The sequence below is a fragment of the Oryzias melastigma genome, linkage group LG12, assembly GCF_002922805.2.
Source record: "Oryzias melastigma strain HK-1 linkage group LG12, ASM292280v2, whole genome shotgun sequence".
NCBI classification, from domain to species: Eukaryota; Metazoa; Chordata; class Actinopteri; order Beloniformes; family Adrianichthyidae; genus Oryzias; species Oryzias melastigma.
In genome coordinates this window covers 23,190,365-23,205,689 of record NC_050523.1, presented here as the reverse complement: position 1 = coordinate 23,205,689, position 15,325 = coordinate 23,190,365, and the positions used below count along the sequence as shown (strand labels likewise).

The window sequence follows — 15,325 nt, the reverse complement described above, 5'->3', positions numbered from 1 at the left end:
ATTTCTAATTTTGCCAAAAACAGCTAGCATAATGCTAAAACGTTAGTTAAACTCCATATTATCCTATAAAAACTGGACAAATGTCTAAATTAGCCCAAAAAAGCTAGCATGTTGCTAAAATAAAAAGCCTACTCTCCAAATTAGCCTAAAAACCCTTGTAGTATTTAGGAGTTTGAATGGTGCCTCTTACTGAAAGTATGCAGAAGTTCACAGGTTTCAAAATGGACGAAGTTCTTGAAAGATTTGGGCAATTTCTCGCTCATTTCCAAAGTGGTATATTTTGTTCAATATTTTAAAAACTATAAAGTTTATGAATACCAAAAGTACAATCAGTAACGTTCTGAATGAGCTAGACTTTTTGATACCAAGATTACTGAAATCGTTGAAAGTATGATTGAGTTTTTACATGCCAAAAAAACGTACGGAAAGGAACAGGAGAATTACTATAGTATAAATGCTGCAAAGCATTATTCAACAAGAGCAATAAACAGTTCAGATGTAAACTTTTGAATACATATTAATCAAATGCAACTGAGAAAAGGTGAGTCTTTAACCTGGATATAAATACACTGAGTGTTTCAGCAGATCTAAGGTTTTCTGGAAGTCTGTTCCAGATCTGTGGAGCATAGAAGGTGAATGCAGCTTCTCCATGTTTAGTTCTGACTCTAGGAACTGATAAAAGACCGGATCCTGATGACCGGAGAGGTCTGGCTGGTACATACTGGGTCAGGAGGTCAGTCATGTATTTTGGTGCTAAACCATTCAAAGCTTTATAAACCAGTAACAGAACTTTAAAGTCTATCCTCTGACAGACAGGTAACCAGTGTAAAGACCTCAGAACTGGACTGATGTGGTCTACTTTCTTGGTCCTTGTGAGAACCCGAGCAGCAGAGTTCTGAATAAGCTGCAGTTTCCTGATGGATTTTTTTGGTAGTCCTGTAAAAACACTGTTACAGTAATCAAGTCGACTAAAGATGAAAGCATGCACTAGTTTCTCCAGGTCCTGCTTAGACATCAGATCTTTAATCCTTGAGATATTTTTGAGATGATAATAGGCTGATTTAGTGACTGCCTTAATGTGTTTATCAAAATTTAGGTCTGTGTCTATCACTACACCCAAGTTTCTGGCCTGGTTGGTAGTTTTTAGTTGAATAGATTGAAGCTCTGTAGTGACGTCTAACCTTTTTTCTTTAGCCCCAAAGACAATAACCTCAGTTTTGTTTTTGTTTAATTGAAGTAAGTTGTGACACATCCAGTCATTAATGTCCTCAATACATTTACCAAGAGCCTGTACAGGGCCTCGGTCTCCTGGTGTCAGTCTAATATATATCTGTGTGTCATCTGCATAGCTATGGTAACTAATGTTGTTGTTCTTTATAACCTGGGCCAGTGGGAGCATGTAGATGTTAAATAGAAGTGGTCCCAGGATGGAGCCTTGGGGCACTCCACAGGTAATTTCTGTTGGCTCAGATATGAAATTGAACAGTTGAAAAGTACAGTAAGTTAAAGATTTGGGGTTCAAGCCTTGGTGTTAAAGGGTTTAAGAATAGCTTCACCTCAAACCCATTTTTCGACATGTTTTCTAGTTTGAATTCCATTTTTTCTAAGGTTTTAAATCCCTGATTACATAAGTAGCAGCGACAGGGATTTAAATGAGGTGAGAGAAAATTAGACTGCGAGCATGGCTGCATATCTACCTGCACCCAGACAGACATTTGCAAAATCTTTCAGGTGTGTTTATTTTCTGAGCAAGCTTTAAAATTCATAGTTTGCATAAAAAGAAACAAAGTCCTCAGATTTATTTCTGCAGTTGGACATTTGCACTCTAAATTCAACAACGCACATTGGTTTTCATGAGCTCATGCATCTCAGCTTGAGAAAATGACTCTTCTGCCCCCCCTCTACAGAAGTTGTATTTTCTGATGAGATTGTTGTTTCTTCTAGATGAAGTGTCAAGGGTTTACAGCTGAATCTGCTGGTGACGATCAGAGCCAGCCCTGGTTCCATTTCCTGGAGCCGGTAACAGGGGTAGCTGCCACATCAGCGTTTAGCTCGGCTTTCCATTATCTCCTTCCCCTTTTCTGTGGGCCACACTGAAGAGATGTGACAGGATAGGCATTTGGACATAAACCATCCTATTCTGGCCAGAAAGAAGCCGGGCAGCTTCCTCTCAGCATCATCTGCCGGCTGCCTGTCTCTGACTTACTTCCTAATTTGATTTGCGTCAAGCCTGAGGAGACTGGGAGGGGGGACAGAAAGCAAAAACAATTCATGGAGACACTGTTAAAGAAGATCCAAGATGGAGGGGATAACTTTTATCTTTCATGTGCTGAGCTCATTACTGGGCCAATGATCTTGGAATAAATGGCTTCATTACAGAAGCCCGTCTAAATTCACTGAGCCTTTTCCCACAGTGGGCAAAAAGCTTGGCCACATGTCAGAAGAGAGGGAAGTGAGAGGGCCTGCGGCCGCTCTGCAGACTGCTCATGGTCGGCGTGTCGATCAGATGGCAGCAGGCGGTAAGATGAAATCTTGTTAGGCTGTAAACTGAATCACAGCTTGGAGCTGATTCCACACTTGTGACAGGCCCGTTTGGCTGGATGTTAACATGCAGAGCAGCTCAGAGAATTTACTGATGTGTAACCCACTTGCCATGTTATCATGCAGCAGTCAGAATCTAAGACCTAATTCAGAGGACCCTTATTTTAAAGTGCTTACATGTTGCTTCACACTATGATCTCCTAAAAGTCTGTTCAGAACAAATGAGGAACTTCAAATATATCAGATGTATGTCTTACCTAAATTAATTTGGGATAAATCATTAAAAGATGTTTCCAAATTTCCAAATTAAAAGCCCTTCCAGATCTAAAACAATTTATATGTAAAGTAAAGAATAGCTTAAGTCCAATAAAGCCAGTGAACATTAGATCCATTGTTTGCCAGTGTTTCACTGTCATTACTCTGGATTATGTGTCCTTTGTTTCTTGTGTTTCTGTTGTTTGTTGCTTTTTTATTTATTCTCAGGGACCTGGTCTGCAAGTTAGCTGTTAGCTAGATGGCCTGTAGTCATGGTGTTGGTTCCATTTGAAATTGTAACGTTTGTTTGTCTTGTCCCTTTTAAATAAATGAATCTAAAAAAACAAAGTCATTGTATGATTTTATTGTCATAAAAACTTCATATATAAAAGCTATTCATATATTTCAATCAAATTTGTTCATACAAATTTCAATTTTATGCATCTTTCATACATTGTATAATTAATTCTTTTTATCTACTTACTTTTATTAACTTGTTTTCAATTACTTTTTTATCCCCAATTACTTGATATTACACTTTTTATGTTTTACTTAGAATTCTATTGTTCAAAGACCAGAAGAAAGTAACTTTTCTTTGAACAAAATAGACGTCTCAAGATAGGAAATCACGTCTCATCATCATCCAGAATCATGTCCTTTTTTAAGAAAAAACATGATAATTGGAGAACTTTCTCTAGCATTTGAATTAACTTCAACTATAGAGTGTTTTTCATGCTACAAACCATCTGTGTTTTACCAAAAATAAATCATTAAATAAACATTAAAATTAAAAGTAAAAACCGTAGTCGTAATAAAAGCTCACCAACACACATATACTTTTCACAAAAACAAACACAGAAAAACAGTCTGTAAAATCAGATTAAACACCACGAAATTTACTTAAAAATTAGCAAAAAAAAAAGATGAGTTTTGAGTTTTGACCATCAGCAGACCAAACCAGAGGGTCATAAACTCAAAGTAAATCTGAATTACAACTATTCACATTCATAAATCAATAAAATGAAATAAATGAAATGAAATGAATTCAGACAAAAACTTCCGCTCAGAATCAACCTCCTGTTACACAACACCCGATCACAGTGTCTATTTTGAGAGGATCTTGTTTCTTGGCCACTGGATCCCTTTTGTTCTTTGTGAATTTATTTCAGGGTCCTCCCCCACCCCCACCTGGCCTCCCCATCAAAGACAGCAGGTGTCGGTCCGTGCGAGAACCTGGACTGACGTGAACCGACAGCTGCTGTGATAGGGTCAGCCCCTCCTTTAAACTCTGTCACCGTCCTCCAGAATCAACAAAAACAAGAATTTCACTGTTTTCTTTGATCTGACAAACACTGATGGATCTAAAATCCATTTCAAATAACAATGGGTCAAATTTAACCCAGCACGGTCTCAGTGGAAAAAAATAGACTAGAAAGTTCCAGACTAGAAACTCAGAAAATGTTTTCATTTACTGCAGTTTGCTTTTTCAAGAAAAGTCAGAAAATGTAAATGTAAAAGTGTGAGGATTGTGATCTTGGATTTGGTTTTATCAGTTTTATTTTCTTGGTTCTTGTTCACATCCGTTCCACATTCAAACTCTTGCGTTTACACATAGCTACGAATATTTTTTAACCGTTTTCAGGCTCTATGTACAAAGTACGCTTCCATTGAGCGCACACTGCCAGCTTAGGGGTAATATAACAGCACAGTTGGAGGCCGACTCCACTCTCAGCCCAGATTTGGGGGCGGGGCTAAGTGAGGCTACACTTTTCAATAATGGAAAGTGATGTTGGTTTAACCCATTGACTGTATATTGAGATATAGTGTGATATGTAAATAGTCGTAACAATATATGTCTATGGTTTCACTATAGAGCTTTCGGAGTTTGTTTTATCTGTAAATCATACCTGACAGCGGAGTTGCATGAGTGTTACAAAACAAATCAACGATTCCAGAACACGGGATACAAATTCTGTCAGGGGATACACATCTTGACACAACACGAGGGTTTGCAGGACCAAAGGGGACCCCATGTCTGAGAGGTAGAATGCCACTAGCATCATAGCTAATAAAGGCTAACATATTTAACAAACAATCTCGAGTGAAATGTTCATTGCAAATCCATCACCAGGACAGAGTTCACTGGATTTAAACCAATTGTACTAAACCTCTGTTCCCTATCATCCAAGCCCACTGGAAAGTTGTGCTAGCCAGTAGATTTTTGGTGACCAAAGGGAAAACACCTACGAGCCATGCTAAAGCTAACAACTGACTGTTACAGAATCAAAGACGTCAAACTTCTGGGACTCACACCAGTTGACCAATCACAAAATTCAACTGCAATACCTCGTCTCAACCTGTAGAGGGCAGCACACAGACACGTTTTGACTATATTATCAGCAATTAAACAAATGTATTATAAATTGTCAAAAATGTGGCAATGACCAACAGACAGCACTTTTAAACCCCCATTATGGAGGTTAACCGCAAAAAAAAAGTGATTTAGTGTTTGGTTTAAACAGGTCAAACTTCAGGGACTCAAATTTGGTAAAGATGTATGGATTTGGCTTAATTGGTGAACTCAGACACAATGATGAGCCTGATGACGTCAGTTTGTTTTTCACATAAAGATAAACCAAAACCGCTCTTCTGACGTGATGGTAATCTGTATCCGCCAAAGGTTGCTAGCAATGAAGCGAATCGTTTCTGTTTCATGCCCAAATCATGAGATTTGCTTCAACATTTCTCACCAAGTGTCTTCCAAATGTAGGTGGTGGACATGTGCTAGTAAACAGTAGAAAAATAATAAGAAGAAGCCCTTTCCTGCTTTTCCAGTGTGAACGTAGGCTAAATGCTTGTTCAAGAATGATGTGAGCGTAGTTTGATCTTCTGTTTTCAAGTTTAGTCCCCATTCTGTCACAGCAGGTTTACGTTGATGATCATCTAGCTGTCTTCGGTGTATTTCAGTTTCCAGTTCTTCATGGTCAGGTTGGCGTCTTTATGGGTTTTGTGCAGCCCCCTGCATCTTGGGTCCCACATCACCAGTTCCTGACTAACAGAGTAGCTTAGTTTCTCTGTCAAATACGCCCCCAATGACTTGTAGTAGTGGAGACCTTTGTTTTGTGTTCCCAACATAACTTTGATTTATGTCAAAACAAAGGCTGCTGGTTCTGTCTGCCTGCGATTCATTTTCAACTCAATACTCTGAAGATGTTTTGCTCTGATGACTTTGTAGAGACGGTCTTCCTGTTTTCATTTGAGGAACCAGATGTTCCATTACAGCAGCTGGCTGCCGCTCTCTCAGAGCTGCAACAACAACTTATGCTTCCAAGAACGAACAGAAACAAGAGGAAAAAATGAGAGGAAAGGACCTGACTCTCCTCTGTTATACGGTTCAAAGCAGACACAACCAGAACAGAAGTTTATGTGATTTTAGGAGAAGAGCGACGAGACGAAGACGGTTTCCAGGTCCAGCTGGAGGATTTCTTAGAAAACCTGCTCTGAGTTTACAATAATTTAGCACTGGAGTGAGAGTGCTGCTTCTAGAGCTCTGCAGGTTAACACTCAGATGAATCTGGACACAACCGGATTCAGCAGTGACACCTCACCGGTCAAACTCTGGAAGCTTCCATACCATGGTGGATGAACCAGTCACCATCAGTTAGGTGTTAGTATTATTTTAGTATTTCTTTTTAATATTTAAACATGCAATAATTAAAAATATGTGCATCTATAATTAGGGATGTAACAATTCAGTCAAGCCACGATTCGATTCAATTCACAGTTTTAAAGTCACGATTTTGATTTTTTTCCTGATTTTTTTTTTGTCAACACAATGAATTAAAGGTATTTTAAGGTCAAATATGTTTTCTTTTTGCCCCTTATATCAAACTCTGTTTTCCTACTAACAGAAAGGATTCAATACAAATAAACAGTTATACATAGTATTGAAATGATCATAAATCCTTTCATTGTCGGTTCATGTTGTACTCCATGTGACGGACCAATCCACGCCCGTCCCAGCTCAGCACAATCCCCCCCGGCTAGTGCTGGGGGGTATGGAAAAAATGTATATCATAAAATATTTTATATCACAATATCTGACAATAAAGTCTATTTTCAGCAAATCTCTGAAAAAATGTCATATCTTACTTTTCTGACTATTTTAAATAACAGATAACTGAATAGTCACAATTGAAAAACAAACATTTAGTCCAGCAAAACACATCAAATGAGAACAGCATGACCCATGTCTGAGTGCTGATGAACAGCAGCCTTCACATTTGTTCCAAGAAATCAAAGGTATTTAAACTGAATTTGTAAAAAAAAAAAAAAAATACTTTTGTGAACAAAAAATTTAAAGTGCACAATAGTTTCATGTTTCTGAGTAGAAAAACTCATTTTTGCACAAATTCTGCTAGAATTACATCAACTGTAGAAGAGTTATCATGATCAAAACAATATAAACACTGGAGCTAAAGCTCTCATGTTAAAGCTATTTTTTTCTAAGAATTTAAGTCAGTGAGCAGAACTCATTTTCTGAACGGATAGAGAGGCACTCGCTAGTTTTACTTTGAAAACAGGAAGCGTCACCAACACTTTATTTTGAAGATTTGTTTACTTCTGGTGACAGAACATTCAGCTTTAAAACCCAAAATTATTCTGTATTCCAGAGCAGTAAATATTTCATGACACTTTACTACATTTATAAAGATCATGAATCAGCGATCAGGACGTGCAAATTTTCGGATTTGAATTTTTGGGAGCAGATTGCAAGAATCCGAGTGAATACTTATTACAGCTCGATTCCACAGCTTTGGTTTGTCTCTTACCTACACACACACATTCCTGCATGGAAAGTAGTGAAATTGTTTTTTTTATTTTCTGCATTGATAAACATGTTTGACGAGTTTGAATCGTTTTTTTTTATCGATTCTAGAAGAGTCGTTCCATCCTAATCTATAATAGGTGCATATATTGTTATTTTGTGGAGAACAGTTGATTTACTTTGTTTTGTTTGGAGTTTCACATTAAATGACCATCCATAAGGATGGACCGAACCACTGCTGACATACCAAGTCTTTCATTATGGACATTATTTTGTTTAGTTTAAAGAACCCATACCATGACAAAACAACTTTTTGAGCTTCTAAGTGTATTATCCCGTTCATTCCTCTCTTTAAAGAACCCCAAAGCGGTACTTCGATCTGTTCACACGTTTCTGAGTAATCCTCCCAAAACCTGCTCTCTTAGTGCCAGCCCCTCTTACACCCACAAGAAGGAGCGGGTTCTCACGTGCTGATGTCACAGAGTGGGACAGCCCCTTTTAGGAAGAGCGTTCTGTGCCAGCTCCGCCCCCAGGCTGACCTAAACACACACACACTTTCTCCGTGGAGCATAAGATAATCATCAGTAAATCTTATTATAGCATCAACTTTGAGAAAAAGTAGTTCCTTTTCTATCTAATCCGCAGAGAAAACGACGGCTTGTAAGAATATGTCTTTTGAGTGGAGAAAAGGTTTTTTAGGCTGCGAGAGATAAAGAATTGTGTTCAAAAGAAGAGCCTGCTCGTCAGAAATGGTTGGAGTTTATCTTCGGGAGCGCGACAGACCAGCCAGAAACTTGTGTCTGTGATCGCCACTTCATAGATGACCGTTTTGTTAACCTTGGCCTGTATCAAAGTGGATTAAACCTCAGAGCTGGCGCCATTCCTACAATCAAACCTGATGCAGAGGCCAGAGCTGTAAGTAAATCAGACAACTAGCTGAAATGATGCAGCATAAGCATATAACGCCAGAGCTAATGCTGCATTTCCACACTCGTGTATAGACACATGTGCACGGACAGCAGCACAACAATTATTAGTTCTGTAATAAATAAGAGAGAATAAAAAAACAAACACATTTGATTCATTACATATGGTGATTACTAGCTAAAGTCTAGTAGAGTTTGATTGCTTGAAAGAGAGCGGGAATTGGCGAATTTGTATAATCCCTCCCCTTCTTAGTTACTTTATTCTTCATTTTACAGTTTTGCATAGTTATCCGATCAGATCAATTTTTTTACTCGTTTATTTTAAGCATAGATTGTGGACAAAATTTATTTTATTTTTCTTTTTGTTGGACTTTAACTATTATTGTTGTGGATAAAGAATCTCTGTTCATTAAATAAAACAACTTTTAAACCAAACCACCTTTTGCTTCAAAGTTGATGATGCCCTTCACACATACATAGATCTAAGATGAACCATTTATGAACTTTATGGTGAAACAAGCAACAATGATGAGAACGTCTTGGTTTTGTTTTTTTAGGTAACTGTTTTGTTTTTCTTGACAGGTTTCCAGGCTCCTGTGTTTTTATCTCAAAAGAAAAACACTGAGAAATGCTGAGCTTGTTGACCTCCCACTAAAGTTAGTGTTCAAACTCAGAGTTTCAGAAAGTCAGCTCAGTAACCTAGACTACAATCTTCTGAGAACAAACGCTGTTTACCACGTCTCGCTCTTCTGCTACAGTTCCCAAAGCTCTCGGCTGCTCTAATGGACGACCACAGTTTAAAAGGTTAAAATGATTCAGCATCTAAAAGCCAAGAATAACATTTAAGTTGAACTGAAAATGCATAAAGAATAAGTGAACTAAAGCATTAATGACCTCCAGGGGGATTTGATCCGGTATGGATCTCCTCTCGTTCTGGCTGCATGCCTGCCCTGTCGGGCTTAGAACAATAAGAGGCCAAGCGGCAGCATGAAAACAATCAATAACAGCAAATCATATTGACGGTGGAGGTGGAGAAGATGAGATATGCTGATATTGTGGGATGTAGAAAATAATAGAAGTGAGCGAAGCAAGGAGTGAGTGTGAGAGAAACAGAACTCTTCAGTGTTTTACTGCTGTCTACTGAAAACTCGGAGAAAAGGAAACCGAAAAAAATCACTTTTCTGCTGAAAGATCATCTTTTGATCTATTGTAAAAGCGTTCCCAGTGCTCTTTTAATTATGATTATGATGTTTTTAACCGAAATCAAGAAACCTGAGTAGCTTTCTAGGACATAGTTTCTCCAGGAGTTCATTAGAAATTCACCTCTGATTTGTGGGCGGGATTATTGGTGCCGAATAAGCCCGCCCCTCTTCCCATCATCCATCTGTTTACATGCTCTCCTGCTATCTTACAGCCCCTCACAACCCCGACTAACACTAGCAGTGCAACAAAAATGGAGTGGACTAGGGAGATCGTGGGCGGTTGATTGTAGCTTCTTCAACTTTTTCAAAGTGCATTTTTTCATCTGCTCCCAATTCATTTGAATAAATAATTACTCGGAAATGCAGTTTAAATCTGAATATGTCCATCGCCATGATAAAAATACCACAGCGTAGTATAAAAAAGCAAAAACATTGAAGTGGGTAAAAACTGTATATCATGATATAAATTATTTTGTAGTAGGGCTAATCGACTATTAAAATAGTCGACAACTAATTTAATAGTCGATTAGTCGTTTCTTTATATTATATGGAGTCAGAAAAGTTAAAGAAAGTTCTGAGCATTCAGCACAAACAAAAGCACTTTTTTATATTTGAGTCAGTGAGACCAAAACTTTATCTTTTGTGAAAAATTGTTCCTTCTTCCAGATGCCGACCTCATTTATTTGTGTGAATGTTTAATAAGCATTCACACCACAGTGATTCCCCTGCTCCTTTATGTACTCTTTCGGCATGTAGAAACTCAATCAAACTCTCAGTGATTTCATCAATCTTGGTATCAAGATGTTCAGCTCGTTCAGGACATTACTACTTGTATTTTTGGTATTCATGAACTTGACCATTTTTAAAAAACTGACCAAGATATGCCCCACAGGACATGAACAAAAAAGTCTTCAAATTTCAAAATTTTAAGTAGATTATCATCAAGCTTTTAAATATTTATGGGCTATGTTTTCATCTTTTAGAGTTTAGCTAATATTTTAGCAACATGCTAACGTTTTTGGCTAATTTGTTATCTACTGAGGTTGTCATAGCCTAATTCAGAGTTTAGCTTCTATGTTAGCAGCAGGCTAACATTTTTGACTAATTTAGTTTACTGAGGAATTTTAGCCTATTTTGGAGTTTAGCTTGTATCTAAGCAACGAGCTAGCTTTTCTTGGGCTAATTTGACATTTACTAAAGGTATGCTGAGCTAAGTTTGAGTTTATCTCATATTTAAAAAACGCACTAAATATTTTAGCAAAATTGGCATGTATTAGGGATTTTTAAGCAATTTTACTACAACATCTTAAGAAATTTAGGTCAACTTCAGCACTTTCAATGAAATTTTTAGTCTTTTAGCAAATTTAACATTTTGCAATTAGCTTTTGCATTTTCAGTAAATTCAAGTCAATTCATCACCATTTACAGCAAAAAGCCTCAACATCTTCAGCGACTACTTTTAGCAAAAAGCATTCACACTAGCATTACCACAGTTAATTGTTTTAATTGTTTTAATACCAGAAACATATGAAGGACAGAGGATGCATGATCCATTAAAAGTTTCATAAACTACTGTCTTAATTGTCTTTATTTGTTGCTAGTTTAAAGCTAATGATTGTTAAGATGTGGGCTTTACATCAACTTCGAACATAACCTGATTACATGACTAATTGGAACAAATAATCGCTGATTAGTCGACTATTAAAATAATCGTTTGTGGCAGCTCTATTTTATATCGCGATAACGATATTTATCACGAAAGTACATTTTCAGTTATTCTCTGAAAGAAATTGGCAAAAGCGTCATAACTTACTTTTTTCTGACTTTATTTTTTTAAGTATTTGAATTGTCATAAATGTAGTAGGAAAACACACTTTAACACAAATGTTCATCGATAAAAGTAAACAAATAAAAACAACAGAAGATAAATCTGTGGCCCACACATTATGTATGGTCTCATCGCCCAGCACTAGGAGTGGCTCTGTAAACCCTGTTCTGTTGGATCAGCCCAGCTTTGATTCCTGCATGCATTCACCGCAGCATCACTCCAGATGACATGCAGAGCTGCATTTATCTTTCAGCAAAATCCTGGATTTTTGCGTGACGGTAGCAGAGTCTGACTGCTGTCAGGTCACGTCCTCAACGCTTGCAGCCTCTGTGGACACACCCACGTGTGAAAGAAATGACGTCTCCCGGTCCCCGAACTACTCCTTCACGATCGGAGTCTAATGAATCTTGGCACTGTCATCCTGGAATGTGCCCGAGCCATCAGGAAGGGAAAGGAAAAAATCCATTGATTGAAGAGCTCAGTACTTTATGATAATTTATTCATCTGACCTGTCTGTTGTCAGATTAAACACAGTATGAGGGGAAGCTGGAACACTCAAAAAAATCACTTGCAGGTTAAACATAGTAGAATTATGGAAATAGTTTCCAGTCAATTCAATGGGCAAACGTAGCGATTCACTTTTGTTGGGAGATCTAAATGTAAATATGTTGATGGAACATGATTTATTGACACTGATGTACCAAGAGCAGAACTTCTAGATTTGTCAAAGTTAATGTAGCAAACCAAAGTGTGACCTGACGTGATCTTTGGGTCATCAACTGGAACTCTAAAGGTAAGAATGACTTAATTCAATAGAATACTTCTTCAACTAATACATTTAAAGGCCAATGCAAATTGTGTTGCTCTAGTCACATTTTGCATTTCTGAGTACTTCTTTACTAAAATCGTCACAGGAAGTGCTGAGCTAACAGCAGCCCACTGACCGCAGTAGAAAACATTACAACAGTAACAAGTTTGACTTTAATGTCAGACACGCTGGAATTGTCTGACATTTAATCTGTTTACAAGGATTTTGTGAGCATGGAAATTTAGGAAACTTATAACTGGTGAGAAAAAATCTTCACGTCTCAGAGCCAAAGCTAATGCTAGTGTTAGCATTAGCATTAGCACAGATTAAAAGAATAAATCATAATTATTGTCATAATTAAACAAGCAGCATTCAGTGAAGTACTTGTAACTTTTTTCTAACTTTAACCGAGTTGTCAGAGAGAAATAATTTGATTTACACAAAATTGCTTTAAAAAACGTTCAGCTGTCTTTCCTGCGATGTGTATGACGTCATGTGAAAAGAGTCTATTGCTACAAGTTTTGGGCATTTGCTTTTTTTTTGGCCAGATACCAATATGTGTTTCTGAATGTTTTATTTGGGTTTCAAATAATATTGGCACCAATTTAGCTCCATAGATTATTAGAAAATCCACAATAATGAGAATTGGAGAACCTTTTTAAGATCTTCTAAAAATAGGAAAATGACTCATTCCCACCAAACACAAACACACCGTTCTCCTGTCAATCACTGCTCTGATGATAACAGCAGAACTGAAGGCAAACCAACACAGCTTTCAGGACCATGGACAGATCCGAGGCACGCGCTCCTGCCCCCTCAGTCAGGAAATCAATGACAGCTCGGATGCCAGGAGCATCACTAACACACCGAGCGCACCTAACAAAGGTCACCAAAGGTCAAGTCCGCTCTCACAGGTTCACGCAGCAACCCAACCGCGTGCTTTGCGGGTTAAGGGGGGCTCACCTTCACCGCCTCCGCGTGCGTCACTTTGTCGAAGACTTTGTCGTTGACTTTCATGATCTGGTCTCCGATGCGCAGCCCCTGCTTCTCCGCCAGGCTCCCCGGCTCCACCAGGGACACGTAGATGCCCACGCCGTGCTCCGAGCCGCCGCGGATGCTGAAGCCCAGCCCCTCCTGGCTCTTGTGGCGCTTCATGGTGACCTGGCGCAGCTCGCCCGGCGGCTCGTGGATGAAGTTCCTCCCGAGGAGCGGCACCAGCGGAGCTGTCCCGTCGCTGCTGGTGCTGAAGCTGTCCGGGGAGCCGCGCAGCGCCACCTGACCGTCGGCCGGCTGGACGGGGGACAGATGCCCCGGTGTGGCGGGGAAGTCCCCCGGGGGCGGTTCTGGGGTGCCATTGCTCGCAACTAAATCCGACTTGAGGTACAGGCCCTCCGACGTGTACTGCTCGAAGAGCAGCTGGTCGGAGCGCGGGATGACCAGCCGCAGCATGGGCAGAAGTTGCCGCTTGCTGGGCGCGTTGAGGATGACGTTGAGCGTCTGCACCAGGTCGTACACGTTCCTCTTGGAGTGGTAGACGTTCAGGCAGTGGATGAACTGCTCCCTCTCGAAGTCGTTCAGCAGGAGGTTGAGCGCGTTGTGAAGCTTCCGGACGTTGGCCGACAGCGTGCGCGCGCTGGAGGCCACCGAGTTCGCGGAGGAGCTGAGCGACATGCGCTCCAGGTCGGTGCTGCTCATCCTGGCGGGGGGACTCGGACGCGGCGCCACACTGCTGGGGGGTTAGGAAGCGCGCATGGGCGCCGTGACCACCTGCGCGCCTTTTACGCGCATGTTGCCGACACTCACGGGGAAAGAAGTCCAAATGACTGAATTCCACTGAGGGCGCAGAGGAGTTGGGAGTTACCTGAAGTTATATAAGTGATCGGCTCGTTTCCACAGAGAGCTTAGTGCGCCACGTAAGGCTCTGAGCCGGAGTGTCATCAGCTGCGTCTTATTTTCCAGGAGGTCAGGTGGCTGCCGCGCCGCCGCTTCTCTGGTGTCAGCCCCCTCCGGGACAGAAAACAACCCCCCTTCACCTGGAACTGCATCCACTGTCAAACAACAGAGCAGCCAGGAAAGGTGAACCAAGTCCGCGACGCAGCAGGAAAAAGTTGAAACGCGCGTCTGCGCTCCGCGTCCGGACTTCAGTCCTCCGCTGCGTTTCGGGTTTCACCTCCACAGGGCAAACCGGGGCAGAAAAACACCAAGAATCCCCCGCGGAACTCCAAACAGCGCCGGGTCCTCCGATCCACGCACGGACGTTACTACAGCGACTGAGAAGCTGCGGCTCCGACGCGTCTCTCCGTCCTCTGTCCGGAAATGACGCAACCCGCAGCAGCCAGAAACCCGCCTCCGGACGACGACAGCAGCGACTCCACCAAGCGGCATGCTGCGGGGACCAATGAGATCAGGCTGGACAGAGTTTTTCCGCTCAGTTTGGTCATGAAACCAATTAAACGACTGTGAAAAGAGACGCAGCTACACGAAGAAAGGCTGTTTCAGCGGGTGGATGAACTGTAGGAATCAGGAAAAAAGACTTCTCTTTTTGCCATATTTACAGGCATCTTGCTTTAGGAGTTCTCAGCTCCTCAGATAGATGATGAAGAGTCCCGAGGTGTCCAAATAAATAAAGTATCTTCTCCAACAAAGATGTGTTTTCTCAACTTCCCCTTTGAAATTTAAGAATAGTTTTAAGGCTAATGTTTCTATAAGGATCTTAGTAAATCTTAATATAAATCAAATATTTCACAGATTATCAATAATTTCTATTCATACAAATATAATCCATGACATTTGTATTACTAGGCATAATCCAAGTGTGAAAACTTGATACTTGATACTAATTTATTTGATAAAAAATCCTCAGGAAAGTGTTTCTCTGAACAGTATTTTTCACAATAACACCAACTACACTGAAAAAAGTGAAAAATTTGGATTAAT

At 40.1% G+C, this 15,325-nt stretch overlaps 1 protein-coding gene across 1 annotated transcript in view; it reads right to left on the bottom strand.

Annotated features, from left to right (window-relative positions):
• whrna (whirlin a) overlaps positions 1-14,862 on the bottom strand; it is a gene marked incomplete in the record, with an annotated part of 201,423 nt that extends 186,561 nt beyond the window's left edge. Inside the window, 1 exon segment of the mRNA XM_024299665.2 lies at positions 13,352-14,862. Coding sequence (XP_024155433.1) covers positions 13,352-14,083 — 732 coding nt within the window.
• Positions 14,863-15,325: the final 463 nt, after the last annotated feature.